Source organism: Nerophis lumbriciformis, linkage group LG19 (assembly GCF_033978685.3).
Source record: "Nerophis lumbriciformis linkage group LG19, RoL_Nlum_v2.1, whole genome shotgun sequence".
NCBI lineage: Eukaryota > Metazoa > Chordata > Actinopteri > Syngnathiformes > Syngnathidae > Nerophis > Nerophis lumbriciformis.
This window is the reverse complement of record NC_084566.2, coordinates 24,739,125-24,761,624: the sequence shown is the minus strand read 5'-3', so window position 1 is coordinate 24,761,624 and position 22,500 is coordinate 24,739,125. Positions and strand designations below refer to the sequence as shown.

The window sequence follows — 22,500 nt, the reverse complement described above, 5'->3', positions numbered from 1 at the left end:
CTTCAATGTGTGTTTACTTGCAAAGTGTGTGTTTATTTGCAGCATCAGTGTATATTTACATCCAAAGTGTGTGTAGATTTTCACTATCATTGTGTGTTTACTTGCAAGTTGTGTGTTTATTTTCACCATCAGTGTATCTTTACATCCAAAGTGTGTGTATATTTCCGCTATCATTGTGTGTTTACTTGCAAGTTGTGTGTTTATTTTCACCATCAGTGTGTGTTCACTTGAACAGTGTGTGTTTATTTTCACCAACAGTGTGTGTTTACTTGCACCGTGTGTATATTTTCACCATCAGTGTGTGTTTCCTTGCAAGGTGTGTGTTCAATTGCACCATCAGTGTGTGTTGCACAGTCGGTGTTTATTTGCACCATCAGCATGTGTTTACTTGCAAGGTGTGTTTATTTTTACCATCAGTGTGTGTTTACTTGAAAGGTGTGTGTGTATGTGCATCATCAATGTGTGTTTACTTGCAAAGGGTGTGTTTATTTGCAGCATCAGTGTATCTTTACATCCAAAATGTGTGTATATTTTCACTATCATTGTGTGTTTACTTGCAAGTTGTGTGTTTATTTTCACCATCAGTGTGTGTTCACTTGAACAGTGTGTTTATTTTCACCATCAGTGTGTGTTTACTTGCACCGTGTGTATATTTTCACCATCAGTGTGTGTTTCCTTGCAAGGTGTGTGTTCAATTGCACCATCAGTGTGTGTTGCACAGTGTGTGTTTATTTGCACCATCAGCATGTGTTTACTTGCAAGGTGTGTTTATTTTCACCATCAGTGTGTGTCTACTTGCATGGTGTGTGTTATGTGCATCATCAATGTGTGTTTACTTGCAAAGTGTGTGTTTACTTGCAGCATCAGTGTATATTTACATCCAAGTTGTGTGTTTATTTTCACCATCAGTGGGTGTTTACTTGCAGGGCGTGTTTATTTGCAACATCAGTGTGTTCCCTTTAACAGTGTGTGTTTATTTTCACCATCAGTGTGTGTTTACTTGCACAGTGTGTATATTTTCACCATCAGTGTGTGTTTCCTTGCAAGGTGTGTGTTCAATTGCACCATCAGTGTGTGTTGCACAGTGTGTGTTTATTTGCACCATCAGCATGTGTTTACTTGCAAGGTGTGTTTATTTTCACCATCAGTGTGTGTTTACTTGCATGGTGTGTGTTATGTGCATCATCAATGTGTGTTTACTTGCAAAGTGTGTGTTTATTTGCGCCATCAGTGTGTTGATTTGTTGTTGATGTGTTTACTTGCACAATCCACAGTTTGCTTACTTTCATGATGTGTGTGTTTATTTTCACCATAAAGTTTGTTTACTTGCACCATCACCAGTTTGTTTACTTTCAACATGTGTGTTTATTTGCACCATCAGTGTGTGTTTGTGTTTAAAAAAAAGACCATTTCAAGCAGTGTAGGATGAGTTGGCGGCATGGCTTTACCTCTTTTTGTCATCAGGCAATTTGCGCTGGCGGTGGTCGTCTCTGTACGGACGTGCGGCGGCCTTTAGCGCCTTGATTTCGCCTTGAGCCTACATGTCCCAAAGAAGAAGCGCATGTTAGCTAGCGATGTTAATATAAGATGAACTCAGAAAATCACAAGTGATAACAAAACCTTGTCAAACAACATCTTAACCCTGCAAAAATCCCCACCCTCCCACAGAGTGACGAGCGTGTGTACGCACCTTTGGCATGTTGATGAGCAGGTGGCCCGTAGTTTGAGACCTCTTAGCCGTGGAGCTGTCAGGTTTGACCTCAGAGGGCAGAAGCAACTGGAATATCTGCAGAAGAAGTCGATTTTTGAGCGTTTTTTGAAAAACAATTTTTATGACAGAACTTCTCTGAGCGAGACCACCTGCAGGATGAAGTGACCAATGGTTCAAGGGGAACCTCCATAAATTTGTGTCCGTCTCTGCTGAAATCAGCCCTCCCGTTCCCCCGTGCTGACCCCCTCCATAAAGCATGTGTCTGTCCCACGGCGGCGTGACACCGGCGAGCTAAGGACTTTATAATTTGCTCGGGATGAACGAGAGCAGCTGAATTTATGAGCTGTTTAATCAGGCGGGAAGGTCGCTGGGGGCGGGTTGGAGGTGTGGTGCCCGATCGCTGCCGTGTCATGAAAGGATGACCTCAGCTGGGACCCCTCCATCACTGTGGCCTGGTCTGCTGACTCAGCGACCAACTTGATGACTTAGCACCAGCCATCAGGTTTTCTATTTTTCTGGACCCAAACCTGCAGCATGACGTTTTTGTGAATCCCTGATGTGTCCTCACCTGTGACCAATCGTCCACATGACAATTGATATGCTGCTTTATCTCCATGACTAGAGTGATGCTACTAGGGTAGCTCTATCTCCATGAGGACAGTGATGCTACTGGGGTAGCTTAATCTCCATGGCGACATTGATGCTAATGGAGTAGCTTTATCTCCGTGACGACAGTGATGCTATTGGGGTGGCATTAGCTCCATGACAACATTGATCCTACTGGGGTAGCTTTATCTCCATGACGACAGTGATGCTACCGGGGTAGCTTTATCTCCATGACGACAGTGATGCTACCAGGTAGCTCTATCTCCATGAGGACTGTGATGCTACTGGGGTAGCTTTATCTCCATGACGACATTGATGCTAATGGAGTAGCTTTATCTCCATGACGACAGTGATGCTACTGGGGTAGCTCTATCTCCATGAAGACTGTGATGCTACTGGGGTAGCTTTATCTCCATGACAACAGTGATGCTACCGGGGTAGCTTTATCTCCATGACGACATTGATGCTGCTGGAGTAACTTTATCTCCATGATGACAGTGATGCTATTGGGGTAGCTTTAGCTCCATGACAACATTGATCCTACTGGGGTAGCTTTATCTCCATGACGACAGTGATGCTACCGGGGTAGCTTTATCTCCATGACGACAGTGATGCTACCGGGTAGCTCTATCTCCATGAGGACTGTGATGCTACTGGGGTAGCTCTCTCTCCATGACGACAGTGATGCTACCGAAGTAGATTTATCTCCATGACCACAGTGATGCTACTGGGGTAGCTTTATCTCCATGACGACAGTGATGCTACCGGGGCAGCTTTATCTCCATGACAACATTGATGCTACTGGAGTAACTTTATCTCCATGATGACAGTGATGCTATTGGGGTAGCTTTAGCTCCATGACAACATTGATCCTACTGGAGTAGCTTTATCTCCATGATGACAGCGATGCGGCTGGACGAACTTTATCTACATGACTAGGGATGCTGCCAATTTGGATACTAATCACCATGAGTGAGATCGGTCGATACCAATGCCAATCACATGTATTAACTGTAAAATGTTAGCTTTATTTATGGTAAGTGCTATTGACAGTTTAACAATATCAACACAATATTTAAACTAGTTCCTTATTCTCTTTTATTACATGCAATTGTTTGAGCAAAACAAGTTCAATATTACAAAATAACTAAACTAAAGTAAAAACACCTAATTATTACTTATTGTATTCATTTTGACCTCAAAATCCTTCTGTTTCCAGGTACTTAGTCTCTGAATTCGTAAAACATTAACAAAAACAATTATAACAATTATTTTAAGAAAATAAAAATATCAATCTAATCATTCTAGTATTGATCATATACTGTATTACCCTTGGTGTAACCACTTCCAGTTTATGAATCGATCTGCCCTCCTCTTACTGACTGTGACAATGCTGACACACCAGCAGTTGTTGTTCATATTAGACTCTTACTAATCTACAAGTTAATTTCCTGTTATTAGCTGCTTACTTTCTGTTGTAACGTGGTTCCATCTTCTTAAACTACACTATACTAGGCACTAATTTCTTCTGTCTAAGACTAACTGTTTCTATACTTGGCTCTTAGCATGCCTGCTCCTGCCTGCTCTTGGTTTGTAACATAGGATACTGCTAGGCTAACTATCTCCATGACGACAGTAATGCTTTTGATGTAACTATATCTCCATGACGACAGTGACGCTGCAGGAGTTAAAGCTAAAGTTAAAGTACCAATGATTGTCACACACACACTAGGTATGGTGAAATTTGTCCTCTGCATTTGACCCATCCCCTTGTTCACCCCCTGGGAGGTGAGGGGAGCAGTGGGCAGCAGCGGTGCCCTGCCCGAAAATCATTTTGGTGATGTGGAGTTACTTTATCTCTATGACAACAGTGATGTGGCTGGAGTAACTTTATCGGCATTACAAGAAGAAAATGTTGTTGATTATGATGATGATGATGATGATACCAGGGCAGGCCTGGGCAATTATTTTGACTCGGGGGGCCAAATTTAGAGACAAAAATGTGTCTGGGGCCGGTATATCTATCTATCTATATATGTATACACATATACATACATATACATATACATATATATATATATATATATATATATATATATATATATACATATATATATATATATATATATATATATATATATACATACCGGCCCCAGACACATTTTTGTCTCTAAATTTGGCCCCCCGAGTCATATATATATATATATATATATATATATATATACCGGCCCCAGACACATTTTTGTCTCTAAATTTGGCCCCCCGAGTCAAAATAATTGACCCATATATATATATCCATTTTCTACCGCTTAATCCCTTCGGGGTCGCGGGGGGCGCTGGTGCCTATCTCAGCTACAATCGGGCGGAAGGCAGGGTACACCCTGGACAAGTCGCCACCTCATCGCAGGGCCCAACACAGATAGACAGACAACATTCACACTCACATTCACACACTAGGGCCAATTTAGTGATGCCAATCAACCTATCCCCAGGTGCATGTCTTTGGAGGCGGGAGGAAGCCGGAGTACCCGGAGGGAACCCACGCAGTCATGGGGAGAACATGCAAACTCCACACAGAGAGATCCCGAGGCCGGGATTGAAATATATATATATATATATATATATATATATATATATATATATATATATATATATATATATATATATATATATATATATATATATATATATATATATATATATATATATATATATATATATATACACACACACACATACATACATTCATAACATATATATACATATATATAAGCTGTGAAAATCTGCTGTACAGAATGTGTGCTTGGGTCCTATTTTTAGGAACACTAATACAAAACCTCACAATAATGTGTGATTGAAAGCTAAAAACCTTATGACAGACCGTTTTAAAAAACAGAATTGAATTTTATTTTTTTTTACTTAATGAGACACCCAAAATGTAGATGAAAATAAAGATTGTGGTATTTACAGTATTAGCTATGAACGATAAAACACTGAATATTGACAACATATTTTACATTGATCGACATATTTTACAATCAAGCAATACGCAACAAAAATGCAACAAGCAGCGAAATATGAACGCGAAGGGTAAAAAAACACCTACAATCTGATATATCTGCTATATAACTAAGCTTTAGAACTTTGTTGTAAAAATCTCCTTCCGCGTCTGTCCCTGACACCCGCATTTCAGGCTGGCCGCTCTGGAAACACTCTGTGGAAACGCTCCCCACCCACACTGCTTGGTGCCTCGTCTGAGCTGCTGTGACTTAGATTACCATAGTAACTAGTAATGCAAAAGCGCAGATTCCAACCATTACAATACTTTGTGTAGTTCAAGACTTACGGTAATTTGAAAACATCACTGCACATCATAATGGCAGCTACAGTTTCCATTTTAAAAGATCTAAAAAAAAAATATTTGGGAATGTCCGGCGGGCCAGATTGAAACGTTTAACGGGCCGCATGCGTCCCCCGGGCCTTAATTTGCCCAGGTCTGTACTAGGGTGTACCTTTCCTTTGATGGTGACTCTGATGTACGTTGGCTGCACGTCCACATCCATCAAGGAGGTGTCCATGTGTCTGTGGGAGGCCACAATGAGACACTTTTACTAGCTTTAATAACATTTGTCACTTCACTCGAATGCTTGTGTGCGTGTGTGGTTGTGTGCATGTGCGTGTGTGTGTGTGTGTGTGTGTACCTGTACACTGACAGATCTAGGAGGATCCTGTTGTTGTCATCGTCTTCAGTCAGAGAAAAGCCCAGCCTGGAAAGTCAAGAATGTGCCCCTACCAACATTGGCATCAGCCTCGATCAAAGATCATGGTTCTGCATGCATGTGTGTGCGTGTGTTTGTGTGTGTGCACATTCATACTTTGGCTCATTGACATTCAAGACTCGTCCATCAGCAGTTATCAGAGTCCTTGGGGGCTTTGCTTTCTTTTCTTTGCTTCTGCAGACACACAACATCATCATCTTTGTTGTTGTTTTGTATGTGTGTGAGTGTGAGTGCGTGTGCGCGTGTGTGTGTGTGTCTATTCTTTTGATATTCCTGAGGAGATTTGGTCTTTCATCCCTCAGACCCCATAAGACACAGTCATAGGTCAGTCACACACACATTCCAAGAGGATCATATTATATGTTCCGCCATTTAACTGTTCCAGCTGATGTTTCCCCTCAAAGCATTGGCAGGAAACATCCATCGAGTCCACACTGAGGCGAAGGTGAAGGGCCATGTGGCGGTCGAGGCCGTGGCAAGCAGCGCCATGAGTCACTGCCCATCAACTGTCAGGCCTTCAAATTGTACTGAGACAAAACCCCTCCCAACACACATTGGACCCCCCCGGACCAGTCTGGACCACATTACTGGAAGAAGCAGCCAATGGTGGTCATGTTACATGTGAGTGGTTTCAAGATAAAGGTGGGTAAGAAGATAAGATGGATCTGTCCCATCAATCGTTTTAGAATGTTTTGTCGTGTTCTAAGAAGTAAGCCGTCACGCAGGATGTTGATTGGTGTTGTAGTGACCCCCAGTGGTGAAAGGTACAAAGTGCATCCAGTGAATGCCATGTGATATTTGACAATAAACCCCCCAACCCCCTGGGACTTACCTATCTTTTGCCCGCTTATTTTCCTCCAGATGGCGGTGAGCCTCCAGACGGGATTCCGGGGTGAAAGGACAAGGAGTGTTCCAGAATTCCTTCTCCCGTCGCTCCTCATCTGACTCAGTCGTCTCCTTCAACTCCTGCTTGTCCTCCAAGGCGGGGCTGTGAGGACAACGTCACTTCTTCTCTGACATTCAAGACTTTAGAAAAGGGGAACCAAATTTGGTACTTTCATAGGCACCGACCAAATTATGCCTGTACTACCGGGTATTGATGCACATAAACTTAAACGATTTTATATTCCCATACCTTTGTTGCTTGTGATGTCACGTCCAGTTTTAGTCTAAACGCTAGCTCAAACACTTGGCGAGGAAACAATCACTCAAGCAGCACTAAGAGCAGACTCAGCCAAACTGCCTTTAGGTAATGGTGAAATGTTCAATACCAACAAAGCATGTATGCCTGATGGTAAACACTTGAACGTAAAATAAGGTTCCACTTTTCCAAAATGCGCTTGCTTGATGCTAATTTATATTGGATTTGCCATATACATGCTACTGATTAGCAATGACAATTTTACTGGCGATTTCAACACCTCCAAATTTAATGAAAACTACAAAAAAGATACACATTACAATCAATCAGCTGGAGTGAAATAAGTACAATACTTACAGTATAAACCAGGATTGTCAAATTTTGGCTCATTTTTATACTTAGCAAACTCAACCTGTTCGCCTGATCCGGCCCGTGGGATGAGTTTGCTAAGTATAAAAATGAGTCAACATTTTTGCATGAAAGAAACTGCTATTCTAAATGTGTCCACTAGATGTCACAATAGCAATTCTTTGTATCTTTGTAGATTATGCTACATATGTAAAAACAAATAAACCACATAATGTTAGTGCACCAGTCGAGGAAAATGAGCCAACTTTATAAATAACATCCTGTAATTAAATTGTATTATTTATTTTTTTATCTTGATAGATTGAAAATTAACACCAATGAGTTGACTGATGAACATTATCACATAAATTATTCAGAAGGTATAAACAACGACAAATAAAGGTAGAATACTATTACCGCAACATGCAAGTGGAAAAAATCCCAACAACATTATGATTTGTACATTTTCAGAATGAGCTTGTTCTATTTTTAAACAAAGAAAACAATCTGAAGTGTCTTTATTTTTAAGTTATCGTGTCGTGATTTTACCAGTCCGGCCCACTTGGGAGCAGATTTTTCTCCATGTGGCCCCCGATCTAAAATGAGTTTGACACCCCTGGTATAAACACTTTGTAGGGCGCAACACAAGCCAAAATTGGCACATTCAGCTTAATGGCAAAGGCTACTGCCTAGCTGAGCAACAAACCAAAGCTTATGGACTACTGCCATCTTGTGTTTAGGGACTGCAACTACGTGCAAAGTCTACTATATAATACTGCAAATAATACTTGCAAAGTGTAATAATAAAAAGACAAGATGTACAATCTGGGCAGCACATACATCATTATCAACTCATTTATAAATGGTACATTAGAATTAGAATAGGATGTTATTAAACACTTACTAACATACAAATATTGCGGGCATTGGTACCGTATCAATTCAAATGTGAAAAATACCCATAATAGTCGCCACATGACTCTACCTGCCAATGTCTCCTTCAGTCTCCTGGCTTCCTGTCTTGTCCCCTGTTCCCTTCCTGTGCTCTTCCTCCTTCTCTATGGCTCTCCTCTTCAGGTATTCCTCCTCTTGTTCCAGGACACGCCTCCTCACCTCCTCCAGCCCCTGAGAGGCTCTGATCCTCTCCGACCTTGTGACATTTGTCCCGTCTAGCGACTGAGCAGAGACGAGCCACAAGTATACGTCCAACATGAGACATCCATGTTGGTCGTGTCCGTCGGATGAGGACAGAAAGTACATACCTTCAGCTGTGGTAGTGAAGCAAGCACAAAGTCTCTGTAGCCTTCAAACTGCGTGCATGGGTTCCCCACAAGGAAGAGCTCCCGCAGGTGGACGTTGTCTTTCATCGTCTGCACGCTGCTCAGACGAGCTACGAAGTTCACCGTCAGGTCCAACTTGCAAAGGCTCTCACAGCCTACACACACACACACACACACACACACACACACACACACACACACACACACACAAGACATATGAAGAAGGTAAAAGGTCTTTGCTGTCACTCCCAAACAGACCTTCAAGGTTTTCAATGACTTCAATGTTGTTCAAGGCCAGATTCAAGTACTCCAGCTTCTTCAAGCGACCCAGGTTCTCTAGGATGAAAGAACGGGAGAACAGTTTTGAGACTGACACACGGTTAAGGAGGCCATCAAGTATCTCACCGATCCTTGGAATAAGGTTGTTCTGCAGGTAGAGGATCTTGAGGTCTCTGCACCACTTGTCGATGTGCTCGATCTTCTCGATGTCCTGCTGGTGCAGAGAGACCTCCTCCAGGGATGAGATTTGGCACTCGTTGTGTTCCGCCCGCCGACGAATGAGGTCCTCTGTGACTGCAAACACCAAACACCCCATTTCTTACGGACTGTAAAGTTAGCAAAAACAGAAACTTCTTACAATAAGCCTATTGCCCAGTGTATGTTTGTCATTGAAATGTTATTTTAATACCATACCATACCAACTTTATTTATAAAGCCCTCAGTGACGTGCGGTCACTGGAGAAAAAAAAATGTAAAAAGAAAAAAAAATTATTAAATTGTTATATGTACCATACCATACCATACCAACTTTATTTATAAAGCCCTTTAAAAACAAGCACAGTTGAAAAACAAAGGGCTGTACACCACAAAGAAATAGAGGCAAAGGACAGACTAAAAAATAACATTTAAAACAGAAATAAAAATACACAATTAAAAAGCAAATATAAATTACCCTAAGAACAGTTTGTTAGATAAAAACAGTTTAAAAGTTAAAAACAGTTCAAAAAGTTAAAAGCTAAAAACAGTTCAAAGTCTCATGCTGGGTTAAAAGCCAGTGAATAAAAATGGGTTTTAAGAAGGGTCTTGAAAATAGCCAAAGAAGGGGCCTGTCTCACATGGAGAGGGAGATCGTTCCAGAGTTTGGGACCCGCAACAGAGAAAGCTCTGTCCCCTCTGAGCTTGCGCTTTGTTTTGGGTACCTCCAGGATCAGCTGATCAGCTGACCTGAGGGACCGGGTGGGGGCATACAGATGGAGCAGCTCAGAGAGGTAAGGTGGGGCAAGACCACGTAAGGATTTAAAAACGAGTAAGATAATCTTAAAATGGACTCTAAAAGACACAGGCAGCCAGTGGAGGGAGGCTAAAACAGGAGTAATGTGCTCTCTTTTTCTTGTGTTAGTTAAAAGTCGGGCAGCTGCATTTTGGACCAGCTGCAGACGTGAGAGGGAGGACTGACTAATTCCAAAATATAAAGAGTTACAGTAATCCAGCCGAGATGTAGTAAAGGCATGGATTACTGTCTCTAACTGTTGCCTAGAAAGAAGGTTTTTAACCTTGGCCAGCTGACGTAAATAAAAAAAGCTGGCTTTCACCACTGTGCCAATCTGACGGTCCAATTTAAAATCACAGTCAATACGAAAGCCCAGGTTGGTGACCATGGGCTTAACGTGCAAAGCCAAAGGGCCAAAGTCAACAGGGGGGAGCTCACAGGTACCACTAGGTCCAAACACTATTACTTCTGTCTTCTTTTCATTAAAATTTAAGAAGTTTAGGGCCATCCAGGCCTTGATATCCTCAAGACAGGCAAGTAATGGCTGTATTGAAGAGGCATGATTTCTCTTTAATGGAAAATACATTTGTGTGTCATCGGCATAACAATGAAAAGAAATATCATGCTTTCTTAGGATTGAGCCCAGGGGAAGTAAATAAATAGAAAAGAGAAGTGGTCCCAAAACTGAGCCTTGTGGGACCCCACATGTCAAGGGAGCAACGGAGGATTCAGATCCAGCAACATTCACAGAGAAGGTCCTGTTAGTCAAATAGGACTTCAGCCAACTCAAAGCAGTACCACAGATGCCCACTTGATGCTGCAGGCGTCTAATTAAAATATTATGGTCCACCGTATCAAATGCTGCTGTTAGATCCAGTAAAACTAAAATTACATGATCACCTAAATCTGTTGCTCGAAGGATGTCATTAAAAACCCTTAATAAAGCTGACTCGGTACTATGGAGGGGTTTAAACCCAGACTGAAAGACTTCTAAAATATCACAGTCCTCTGTATTCAGTGATTATACTATAAAGTTATTTTCCATTTAACTTCACCAGTTTTAGATTATTTTTATTCAAAATCGCTGAATTTTCACATTTGCCGTTCAAATACTGAGAAGAGACGGTTGAGGCACGTCACTGCGCTGTGCCTCAACATGGATTGCGGACTCGGCTAACTGCTGGCCTGCTGTGCAGTGAGACCGTATTGCTATATGAATTATATTATACATTTCCATAGTTTAGTTAGCTGAGGTATATAATGTACAGTGTATTTTGTCAACAACTGTATGTGTGTAACGTATTTCTTGTGCTGAGCAATCATAAAACTGCTGCGAAGATGCACTGGCTGAGGCTCGCGTAATCCCGCCTCCTGGTCCCGGTTAATGCACCCCCCGCCGCAGAACGCACCCCCCCGATGGGATCGCCACACCAACCAAAGCCCACACCCAAACCCTCCACGTGCAAGACCGAATCCACCCAAAAAAAGTCACTTAACAAGAAGCCAAAAAGTGCAAAAACAACAACGCTCGCGCCGGAGGCGCCGTGAACGACTGGAGGGACACAACATTAGGTACACCTGCAGACTGCAGCACGGATTTCTTATTTCATTCATTCACAACTCCTCCAACACGAACACCACTGTTCCCGCACTTATAAGTAAAGGTAACACCATAATAACGTTTTTTTTAATTAAATGTGATTTTTTTTGTGTGCTACAGTTTGTATGTGTAAAGTTAAAGTTAAGTTAAAGTACCAATGATTGTCACACACACACACTAGGTGTGGTGAAATGTGTCCTCTGCATTTGACCCATCCCTTGATTCCGCCCTGGGAGGTCAGGGGAGCAGTGGGCAGCAGCGGCGCCGCGCCCGGGAATAATTTTTGGTGATTTAACCCCCAATTCCAAGCCTTGATGCTGAGTGCCAAGCAGGGAAGAATGCTGGTGTGAGCTTTTAAACACAACCCGTTAACTGCTGCCAATCAAATGGTGAATAAGATACTGTTTAGGGTTTGTAAATCTGACTGCGATGAAGTCAGTGCCTCACCAGCCATCAACCTCACCGCACGTCACTGAAAGCCCTTTAAAAACAAGCATAGTTGAAGAACATAGGGCTGTACACCACAAAGAAATAGAGGCAAAGGACAGACTAAAAAATAACATTTAAAACAGAAGTAAAATACACATTGAAAAAGTAAATACAAATTACCCCAAGAACAATTTGTTAGATAAAAAGCAGTTAAGAAGTTAAAAACCGTTAAAAAAGTTAAAAGTTAAAAACAGTTTAAAGTCTCATGCTGGGTTAAAAGCCAGTGAATGAAAATGGGTTTTAAGAAGGGTCTTAAAAATAGTCAAACAAGGGGCCTGTCTCACATAGAGAGCGAGATCGTTCCAGAGTTTGGGACCCGCAACAGAGAAGGCTAATGAACGAATGTTTTCAAATTTAAGTAGAAAAATAAAGTGTTTTTCTTTTTCAGTGTCGAATAGCAGTAACTAAATCTGAAACGCTTTTTAATTTATATTTGACAAAACAAAAATTACATTTTTCAGTCTGCAATAAACGGAACAAAAAAATCTGACACCGGAACGGGAAGTTGCTTTTTAAAGACATGGACTGGCAAGTAGGGGAAAACAGTGTGGTGTTGTATTTTATGTTTGGTTTCAAAATTAAATTAAAATAAAACAATCATTTGTTTTCAATTCTCATTAAACGAAAATATCAATGACAAATAGATGCACCGACCCCTATTCGCCACACACAACACTGACTCAGTAGTTTGTTTAGCCACTCGACTAGCTAGCATCTCATGTTTAAACTACGGTAGCTAATTAGCTAGATCGTCTATAGTAAGTTAAGGTAGTTATAGCAGCGTGTCATTAGTCGCCTTTACTATACAATATTCACCAAGTTAATTAAAACCAACCAGACACCCAGTTTTCTTCATATTTAGGTGAGGCATATTTTCGTGAGTTAAAGAGTCATCTTACTGTAAACCATCTTCGTCTGTTGTCAGTCGTTGCTGTAGAAACCAACCTTGGTGCTGCGTTCAAGCGCACTGGGAAACACCAACAATTTCAGATGTGACGTTTGCGAACGAGTTGCGTCTTTTGACCAGCTCTTTCAAGTAACTGACATCGTGAAAGTGAAGCGATTAATATTTATATAGCGTTTTTTTCCGAGTGACTCAAAGTGCGTTACATAAAAGCCCATTATCTTACATTTTGAGCTACACATTTCCGCACTTGACACTAGTAGCAAGGAGGGGGAATAGTCTTGCCCAAGAACACAATGGCAGCGATTAGGATGGAGAACCAATTTGCAGTTGCGAGCCATTTTTAAATGCTAATTGCCTTTATTGCACACACCAGGTCGAGCAGTACAATTTTGTATTTGCTTAATTTATCCATCCATCCATTTTCCTCCCCTTGTCCCTTCAGGAATACAGGGAAAGCTGGAACCGAATCTAGCTGCTCTATATATCTTGTAAATATGTATTTTTGTTTTGTTTATATTTTTATACAGAGTATTTGCATGTTCTCCCCGTGACTGCGTGGGTTTCTTCCAGGTACTCCGGCTTCCTCCCACCGCCAAAGACATGCACCTGGGGATAGGTTGATTGGCAACACTAATTGGCCCTAGTGTGTGAATGTGAGTGTGAATGTTGTCTGTCTATCTGTGTTGGCCCTGTGATGAGGTGGCGACTTGTCCAGGGTGTACCCCGCCTTCCGCCCGAATGCAGCTGAGATAGGCTCCAGCACCCCCCGCGACCCCAAAAGGGACAAGCGGTAGAAAATGGATGGATGGATGGGTATTCTACATGTATTGTTTGTAGGCTAGTTTAGTTTTTATCATGCCATAACGTTTCCCCGGTAAGAGAAAAGTTCAAAATATTGATCTGGCAGAGCATTGGAATTAGGTTCCACTTTATTGCAATATTAACATGAAAACACAATGCAGACTAATTAATATTTTACAATAATTCCCACAAGGAGTATAAATTGCTGAAAATTCGTTTTTTGGATCCTACAATTTCTGCCTGTGATCATTTCCTTCATGAACTTCTAAAAAAAATCTATAAAATGTTTAAACGAGCCAGTTTTTTGATCAGCTCTTCTAGATCCGATTCCCTTCGGAGCCATAAATCCCATCTCCACCAACAACCCCCACATACCACTCTGTGTCTTTTGTCAAGAGACCCCTCAAGACAAAACATTTTAATGGCACTGAAGCACTTTGATGTTTTATTCATTTGGTTTATCTTGGTTTGATATTCTGGTGCTCACAAGTCACATGGATGAAATCTTCATAGTAGTATTTTTGTGCATGCAAGTGCAAGTTGACCATGGCTGAAAATATTTTTTTAGAAAGGAAGCCTTTTATCTTATAACTGTTTTTAGTTTGTAAAAAAGAAATAAAACACTTCACATTACATTTATTACAGCGTTAAAAATATATATATATACATATATTTATATATATATAATTATACAGTGTGAGGACCAAATAGATATTTTTCATAATCGCATGTACATATCATGATTTTGATATATCATTTTACATATATTATCCATATTCTGGGGTGTGGGTTCCAACCAGTGGTGTTCTCACTCTGTCCACTTAATAGCTGCTGTTTTTGCACCACAATAGAGCAAAATCATTGACACCAATTTGAAAACAGCTTGTAATTTGTGATTTGCCAGACCCATAAATAATCATGTGAGGCAATACGGTGATTGTATGTTAAGATAGTATGTATTTAAGAATAGAAATCGTACGTAAATGTTAAGATAAGGTAAACTATATTGCCAAAAGTATTTGGCCACCCAACCAAATGATCAGAATCAGGTGTCCTAATCACTTGGCCCAGCCACAGGTGTATAAAATCAAGCACTTAGGCATGGAGTCTGTTTCTACAAACATTTGTGAAAGAATGGGCCGCTCTCAGTGATTTCCAGCGTGGAACTGTCATAGGATGCCACCTGTGCAACAAATCCAGTCGTGAAATGTCCTCGCTCCTAAATATTCCAAAGTCAACTGTCGGCTTTATGATAAGAAAATGGAAGAGTTTGGGAACAACAGCAACTCAGCCACAAAGTGGTAGGCCACGTAAACTGACAGAGAGGGGTCAGCGGATGCTGAAGTGTATAGTGCAAAGACTTTCTGCACAGTCAGTTGCTACAGAGCTCCAAACTTCATGTGACCTTCCAATTAGCCCACGTACAGTACGCAGAGAACTTCATGGAATGGGTTTCCATGGCTGAGCAGCTGCATCTAAGCCATACATCAGCAAGTCCAATGCAAAGCGTCGGATGCAGTGGTGTAAAACACATCGGCACTGGACTCTAGAGCAGTGGAGACGCCTTCTCTGGAGTGATGACTCACGCTTTTCCATTTGGCAATCTGATGGACAAGCCTGGGTTTGGAGGTTGCCAGGAGAACGGTACATTTCGGACTGCAAAGTACCGAGTGTGAAATTAGGTGGAGGAGGAATTATGGTGTGGGGTGGGGTTGTTTTTCAGGAGTTGGGCTTGGCCCCTTAGTTCCAGTGAAAGGAACTTTAAATTCTCCAGGATACCAAAACATTTGACAATTCCATGGTGCCAACCTTGTAGGAACAGTTTGGAGCGGGCCCCTTCCTCTTCCAACATGACTCTGCACCAGTGCACAAAGCAAGGTCCATAAAGACATGGATGACAGAGTCTGGTGTGGATGAACTTGACTGGCCTGCACAGAATCCTGACCTGAACCCGATAGAACACCTTTGGGATGAATTAGAACAGAGACTGAGAGCCAGGCCTTCTCGACCAACATCAGTGTGTGACCTCACCAATGCGCTTTTGGAAGGATGGTGGAAAATTCCTATAAACACACTCCGCAACCTTGTGGACAGCCTTCCCAGAGGAGTTGACGCTGTAATAGCTGCAAAAGGTGGACCGACGTCATATTGAACCTTATGGGTTAGGAATGGGGTGGCACTTGTGAGTCAAGGCAGGTGGCCAAATACATTTGGCAATATAGTGTATGTATAGGTGTGCGGAAGTGTAAATGCATGCTAAAAATGTCAGTGATTGAGACGACCACTGTTTGTAGCAATAATAAATAATCACGTCCTAATAACAGGGCGTCAGCCATTGACGTGACACTTCTTGACGTGCATCTTGAGGGCGTAGTTGGCACTGAAAGTTCGCGAGCACATGGTGCAGGCAAAGGGTCGTGCCCCCGAGTGGATGTTGAGGTGAGCCTTGAGGTGCGCAGACTGCGTGAACCTTTTTCCGCACTGCTGACACGAGAAGGGTCTCTCGCCCGTGTGGATGCGCATATGTACGTCCAGGTTCTGAGACGTGGCAAAGGTCTTGTTGCAGAAGTGGCACACGAAGCGACGGCCTTTTCCGCCTCCAAAGGCGTCGGACACATCACCCGCCTGGTACTCGAACGTTGTGTCGCTGCGGTCGGGCGGTGCCGCGCCCGAGACGCTGACCATCTTGAGGCCGCAGGCGTCGCTGGATTCATTGTGGTCATAGTGCGCAAAGGTCACGTGACTTGCCGCTGGCTCGCTCCATGCCGCGTTGGCGTTTGTGGAAGGCTGCCCGTCCATCAGGGTGTTAGTGGACAAATACGACAGATTGTCCTGGTCCATGAGTTGGACCTCACCTTCTTCCAGAGGGGCGAACGAAGAATACATCTCGCCCGCGGCAGGCTGGCAGGAGGAGCCCAGAGTGTTCAACGAGTACACAGTGACCCCACCCTGACCCTCATCAGAGGACACCTTTCTCTCCGAGTCCTTGTCTCTCGCTCGATGTCTCTTCTTTGGTCGGGTGGTGGATGACGGCGTGACGTCCTCTACTGAAGACAAATAATTCTTAGCGTTCTGCTGTTACTGTCGTTTAGCCCCGCCCCATTTAGATGACATCATCACGCACCTTTCATAATGTCTGAGTCTTCATCTTTGATCAGTACCACGTCAGGAAGCTGCAGAAACACACAAAAAAAACGTCAGCTGCATAGTATACCAGAGTAAAATATATTAACATCATAGCGTAGTGTTCTTATAGCATCGCACAGTATTACTATAGCGTAGCGTATCATAGCACAATACCGTATACTATAGCATAGTACAGGATTACCGTACTACAGTTTAACAGTACAGAATACTATATTATATAGTACAGTACAGGTTATTATAATACAGCATAATATATATTAGCATAGTACAGTATACTAAAATGCAGGAAAAAGCCCATTCCGGTATACTGTACTATAGTACAACAGAGTATGCTATAGAGCAGGGGTGTCAAACATTATAGATTGAGGGCCACATGGAGAAAAATCTACTCCCAAGTGGGTTGGACTTGTAAAATACCGATACGATAACTAAAAAATAAAGACAACTTCAGATTGTTTTCTTTGTTTAAAAATAGAGCAAGCACATTCTCAAAATGTACAAATCATATTGTTGTTGGTTTTTTTTTACACTTACATGTTGCGGTTAATAGTATTCTATCTTTATTTGCCTGTATTTAAACTTTCTGAATAAATTATGTGATAGTAGGGGTGTAACGATATGTGTATTTGTATTGAACCATTTCGGTACGGGGATTCCGGTTCGGTTCGGAGGTGTACCGAACGAGTTTCCACACGGACATATTAATCAATCAATCAATCAATGTTTATTTATATAGCCCTAAATCACAAGTGTCTCAAAGGGCTGCACAAACCACAACGACATCCTCGGTACAGAGCCCACATAAGGGCAAGGAAAAACTCACCCCAGTGGGACGTCGATGTGAATGACTATGAGAAACTTTGGAGAGGACCGCATATGTGGGTAACCCCCCCCTCTAGGGAAACCGAATGCAATGGATGTCGAGTGGGTCTAACATAATATTGTGAGAGTACAGTCCATAGTGGATCCAGCATAACAGTACGAGTAGCCTAACGCACGTTGTGTAAACAATGCACACCGAGGCACAACACACGGCATGCTAGCAGCTAACGGGCTAGGATAGACTGACCATACGTCCTCTTTTCACCGGGCATGTCCTTTTTTGCAGAGCTGTCAAGGCGGAGTTTCTTAAATGCCTCAAATGTCCGGCATTTTGAGTTAGGGTTGCGTGTATTTTCAATGTACGTTCAGGGTTACGAAGGGGTTAAAAACAAAACAAATTGTGCGCGCAGCAGCATTGGTGAGGGAGGGGCAGAGACAGAGAGAGCGAGAGAGTTATGATAAACGCGCATGCGTCGCCAGGCTCTGCTTTTTATCCATAGATTTATCACATTTAATTTTTTATTATCTATAGCAGGGGTGTCAAAAGTGTGCCCCGGAAGCCATTTGCAGCCTACAGCTAATGTTTTAAAGGCCCACGGCACATTCTAAAAATACTATTAAACAAAAACATAACAAAAGTTAAATAAAAAAGCTTAAAGGTTAAATGTAATTTAGAAAAAGTTGCAATGTTGACTAATAAAACAATGCTGTTTTTTTTCTTTCAAACTGTCATTGCTCAAAACATAATATTGAATCAAAATCAATGTTATTATGAATTATTGACCTATCCAAGGTTCCGATTACTTCACATCAAATATTCCACTAAGAAAAATATTTGCAAATTTGGTAAATAAATAACCCAAAACTTTATATTTTGTTGTTTTCTTACTGTACCGAAAATGAACCGAACCGTGACCTCTAAACCGAGGTACGTACCGAACCGAAATTTGTGTGTACCGTTACACCCTTATGTGATAATGTTCGTCAGTCAACTCATGGGTGTTAATTTTCAATCTATCAAGATAAAAAAAATATCAAAATCAAATTACAAGATGTTATTTATGTAGTTTGTTAATTTTCCTCAACTGGTGCACTAACATCATGTGTTTTTTTTTGTTTTTTTTACATATGTAGTAAAATCTACAAATATACAAATAATTGCTATTGCAACAGCTAGTGAACAGATTTAGAACAGCAGTTTCTTTCATTCAAAAATGTTTGCTCATTTTTATACTTAGCAAACTAGGGCCGGATAAAACCTGTCCGTACGTTTGACCCCCCTGCTATAGTATATAGTAGGGCTACAACTAACAAATAATTTGACAATCGATTAATCTGTCGATTATTACTTCGATTAATCGATTAATAATCGGATAAAAGAGACAAACTACATTTCTATCCTTTCCAGTATTTTATTGGGAAAAAACAGCATACTGGCACGATACTTATTTTGATTATTGTTTCTCAGCTGTTTGTAAATGTTGCAGTTTATAAATAAAGGTTTATAAAAAAATTAATAAACTAAAAAAAAATAAAAATAAAAAGTAGCCTCTGCGCATAGCATAGATCCAACGAATCGATGACTAAATTAATCGCCAACTATTTGTATAATCGATTAGTTGTTGCAGCTCTAGTATATAGTACTATTAGTTATGTTTTGCTTGGTGCTCAAATGTACCACTTTTCAGCAGCCTTTTGTTGCAAAAATAGCTGCAGTTGTCGGTGAGCGGAAGAGGCGGAGCTTACACATCTCTTTAATGATTGGCGCATAGGACAACTTTTTTCTGACGTCATCAAAAAGACAAGGTACATCAACTAGATCTGGTCATTGAATGTAACGTCACATCTAGTTTAAAAGGTCATCAACATATACTATACTAATACGTGCTTATGTTGACTGAGGTCTTTTTCTAGTCTCAAACTGTGCCCCCGCCAAATAGCTTAGTTTGGGAGTTGCTTTTTTTCCCTCCTCCCTCTTTGTTTACCTTTTTGTTTTTTCAGTCTTTACGGGGTCCATCGGTCTTCATGTTCTATCTACCACCGTTTATTGTAGGTCTTGTTCTTGGACGGGTTGTGGTGAAAACAAATTCCGATGTACTTTTTAGGTGCAATGACAAAGTTCCATTACAACTATATCAAAACTAAACAATGTAAAAATATTATTTGTTCTACAAGGTTCCAGGCAAACGTCTGCTAACCTCCTCGCCGGATATTTGAGCGCCTCCACCGGCTTCTCCTCCGCCGCCGTCGGGCTCCGACTGCTCGGCCTCCTTCCCTCCGAAGCTGCCCCGAACCACGACGGCTTCGATAAGGTCGAGCCTGCTCTTGAGCTGCTGGTTCTCGGTGCGCAGGCCGACCAAGGCTCCCTCCACCAGCTCGCAGATCTCCATCATGGCCGCCTGGCTCAGCCTCGCCATGATGACGCTCAGCTGGTCGCGGAGAACTTGTCCCGTCAAAAGTGACATTTGGGGCCGGACCGGACCTTCTTCACACTGAAAGCCTTAATCTGTGAAGACGTTTCTTTAGAACGCTGAATTGTAAAACAAAAGTGTTGTACTTCCGCCCATACTTCCGGCGGTAACGCACCGTTGACGTTACAAAATAAAAGCACTTCATTATTTACGGTAAAATAAAATACAAATTAAAAAAAAGTAGACGTTCGTTTGTGAACGAAAAGCTTACACGAGGTAAATATGTAATTTTATGTCGGGACTGTAAATATTGTATTTTTATATATATATATATTTTTTTTTAAAAGGCTATTTTAGTTTGTTTCAGTTTATTTTGGTGTTTATTTAATTTTAAAATGTTCTATTTTATTTACTTATTACATTTTTATTTTTGTTTTATTTTATTTGGATTCAATTTTCTGGATCATTTTTCTGATACTTAAAGTTGTTCAAGCGTCCACATGCTATATACACAGTATATATTGTATTTTATTAAGTGCTGTTTAGTTTGTTTTAGTTAATTTTAGTTTGGTTTAGTTTATATTGTTTTATTTTGAGATAGGCTCCAGCGCCCCCCGCGACCCCGAAGGGAATAAGCGATAGAAAATGGATGGATGGATATTTTGTTGTATTTTATTGACTTATTTTAGTTTATGGGCAGCACGGTGGAGGGGGGTTGGTGCATCTGCCTCACAATACGAAGGTCCTGAGTAGTCGTGAGTTCAATCCCGGCCTCGGGATCTTTCTGTGTGGAGTTTGCATGTTCTCCCCGTGACTACGTGGGTTCCCTCCGGGTACTCCGGCTTCCTCCCACATGCACCTGGGGATAGGTTGATTGGCAACACTAAATTGGCCCTAGCGTCTGAATGTGAGTGTGAATGTTGTCTGTCTATCTGTGTTGGCCTTGCGATGAGATGGCGACTTGTCCAGGGTGTACGCCGCCTTCCGCCCGATTGTAGCTGAGACAGGCTCCAGCACACCCCGCGACCCCAAAGGGAATAAGCGGTAGAAAATGGATGGATGGATGGGCTATTGTGCACACAACAATGTTCTAACTTATGTTTGGATTTTTATTTTCAACACTGAATGTTCGAGTTCAAATTTGTAGAGACACGTGTTTGTTGCGTTTTAAGCTTTCTCCAGGGTGTTCTGCAGGTATCAGCAAATCTAATTTAATGCAACTTAAAACAAATGTAATGCCCATGTCCTACTGCAGATCGTTATTACATATGGTCAAAAGCATCCAATTGTCTGAACAAATTGTAACATTTGAAATTGATCATTGTAATTAAGCACTAATGTAATCATAAAATATAATAATACAAGTAAGACTTTTAAACACAATTAACATATTTTTCATCCCTAGCCATTGTGTGTGGAAGGTAAATAACCAATAATAAAATGTATCCTAAAAAGGCAAACAAACATACATACATACATTTTCTACCGCTTGTCCCTTTTGGGGTTTCAGGGGGTGCTGGAGCCTATCTCAGCTGCATTCGGGTGGAAGGCGGGGTACACCCTGGACAAGTCGCCACCTCATCACAGGGCCAACACAGATAGACAGACAATAGTCACACTCACATTCACTCACTAGGGCCAATTTAGTGTTGCCAATCAACCTATCCCCAGGTGCATGTCTTTGGAGGTGGGAGGAAGCCCACGCAGTCAAGGGGAGAACATGCAAACTCCACACAGAAAGATCCTGCGCCCGGGATTGAACTCAGGACCTTCATATTGTGAGGCACATGCACTAACCCCTGTTCTACCATGCTGCCAGGCAAACAAACATCAAAATAAAATTGATAAATAAAAGTATTTTTTGGCAAAAATTGCTCTTCAAAAAATATTGAACATCTTGAAGTGCAGTTTTTTTCCCCCCAATTATAAAAACTGGGTCTGGTGGTATGTTTTGTTGTCAATTGCAATTGTTTGAAAATGTTTATTGCCTCTGGACATTGTATGTATGTAATACTTTTTAATGCCATTTAAGACCTTTATTTTCACAAAACCAATTTAATGACTTTTGATGCTTTTTAATGACCTGCGGAAACCCTGTTCTCAGTCTTCAACAAACTTGTGGGGGCTGAGCTGTCCGCCAGCAGGTGGCACTCACAAAAAGGTTCCACATTGTATGAGGTAGGGTCAA

The 22,500-nt window shown here is 41.5% G+C and overlaps 3 protein-coding genes and 1 long non-coding RNA gene across 11 annotated transcripts in view; 1 reads left to right on the top strand and 3 right to left on the bottom strand.

Annotated features, from left to right (window-relative positions):
- The window catches only part of LOC133618616 (uncharacterized), a 69,200-nt gene extending 60,333 nt beyond the window's left edge, over window positions 1–8,867 (top strand). The window contains exons 3-4 of the long non-coding RNA XR_009817314.1: window positions 6,033–7,147; window positions 8,684–8,867. This is a non-coding gene — a long non-coding RNA (uncharacterized lncRNA). The remainder of the gene's footprint in view (window positions 1–6,032; window positions 7,148–8,683) is intronic.
- The window catches only part of dnaaf11 (dynein axonemal assembly factor 11), a 27,026-nt gene extending 13,833 nt beyond the window's left edge, over window positions 1–13,193 (bottom strand). The window contains exons 1-11 of one of the 5 annotated variants that reach the window (XM_061979144.2): window positions 13,124–13,193; window positions 9,271–9,438; window positions 9,124–9,201; window positions 8,848–9,020; window positions 8,571–8,761; window positions 6,929–7,084; window positions 6,193–6,270; window positions 6,019–6,084; window positions 5,830–5,899; window positions 1,691–1,786; window positions 1,449–1,537 (exon numbers count right to left, since the gene is read on the bottom strand). In XM_061979144.2, coding sequence (XP_061835128.1) covers window positions 1,449–1,537; window positions 1,691–1,786; window positions 5,830–5,899; window positions 6,019–6,084; window positions 6,193–6,270; window positions 6,929–7,084; window positions 8,571–8,761; window positions 8,848–9,020; window positions 9,124–9,201; window positions 9,271–9,438; window positions 13,124–13,133 — 1,175 coding nt within the window. In that variant the 5' untranslated portion in view covers window positions 13,134–13,193. Of the gene's footprint in view, window positions 1–1,448; window positions 1,538–1,690; window positions 1,787–5,829; window positions 5,900–6,018; window positions 6,085–6,192; window positions 6,271–6,928; window positions 7,085–8,570; window positions 8,762–8,847; window positions 9,021–9,123; window positions 9,202–9,270; window positions 9,547–13,040; window positions 13,100–13,123 lie in introns of those variants that run through there. The other 4 variants (XM_061979142.2, XM_061979143.2, XM_061979145.2 and 1 more) reach the window with 4 other exon arrangements.
- A 1,079-nt stretch (window positions 13,194–14,272) lies between these two features.
- On the bottom strand, window positions 14,273–20,449 carry LOC133618618 (uncharacterized). 3 transcript variants are annotated; one of them, XR_009817315.1, is made up of 4 exons: window positions 20,100–20,449; window positions 17,057–17,105; window positions 15,964–16,979; window positions 14,273–15,895 (listed from the first exon to the last, which is right to left on the bottom strand). XR_009817315.1 is itself a non-coding variant. In XM_061979149.1 (3 exons), the coding sequence occupies exons 1-3, from the start codon at window positions 20,364–20,366 to the stop codon at window positions 16,261–16,263; spliced, it is 1,032 nt and encodes a 343-aa protein (XP_061835133.1). In that variant the 5' UTR covers window positions 20,367–20,449; the 3' UTR covers window positions 14,273–16,260. The 3 variants fall into 3 exon arrangements, 2 of the variants coding, with proteins under 2 accessions (XP_061835133.1, XP_061835132.1); XM_061979149.1 differs by having other exon boundaries at window positions 14,273–16,976; XM_061979148.1 differs by having other exon boundaries at window positions 14,274–16,979.
- Window positions 20,450–22,273: 1,824 nt separating this feature from the next.
- Window positions 22,274–22,500, bottom strand: part of LOC133618617 (uncharacterized) — a 7,795-nt gene continuing 7,568 nt past the window's right edge. For both annotated transcript variants that reach the window (XM_061979146.1, XM_061979147.1), the window contains exon 4: window positions 22,274–22,500. This exon is cut by the window's right edge and continues 887 nt beyond it. The gene's annotated coding sequence lies outside the window, so the exon portion shown is untranslated.

Coding starts and splice junctions, on each gene's coding strand:
- LOC133618618 (XM_061979148.1), bottom strand. CDS start 20,366: ATGTCACTTTTGACGGGACAAGTTCTCCGCGACCAGCTGAGCGTCATC. Junction 17,106..20,099: donor CTCAAATATCCGGCGAGGAG/GTTAGCAGACGT, acceptor GTGTTTCTGCAG/CTTCCTGACGTGGTACTGAT. Junction 16,980..17,056: donor AGACTCAGACATTATGAAAG/GTGCGTGATGAT, acceptor ATTTGTCTTCAG/TAGAGGACGTCACGCCGTCA.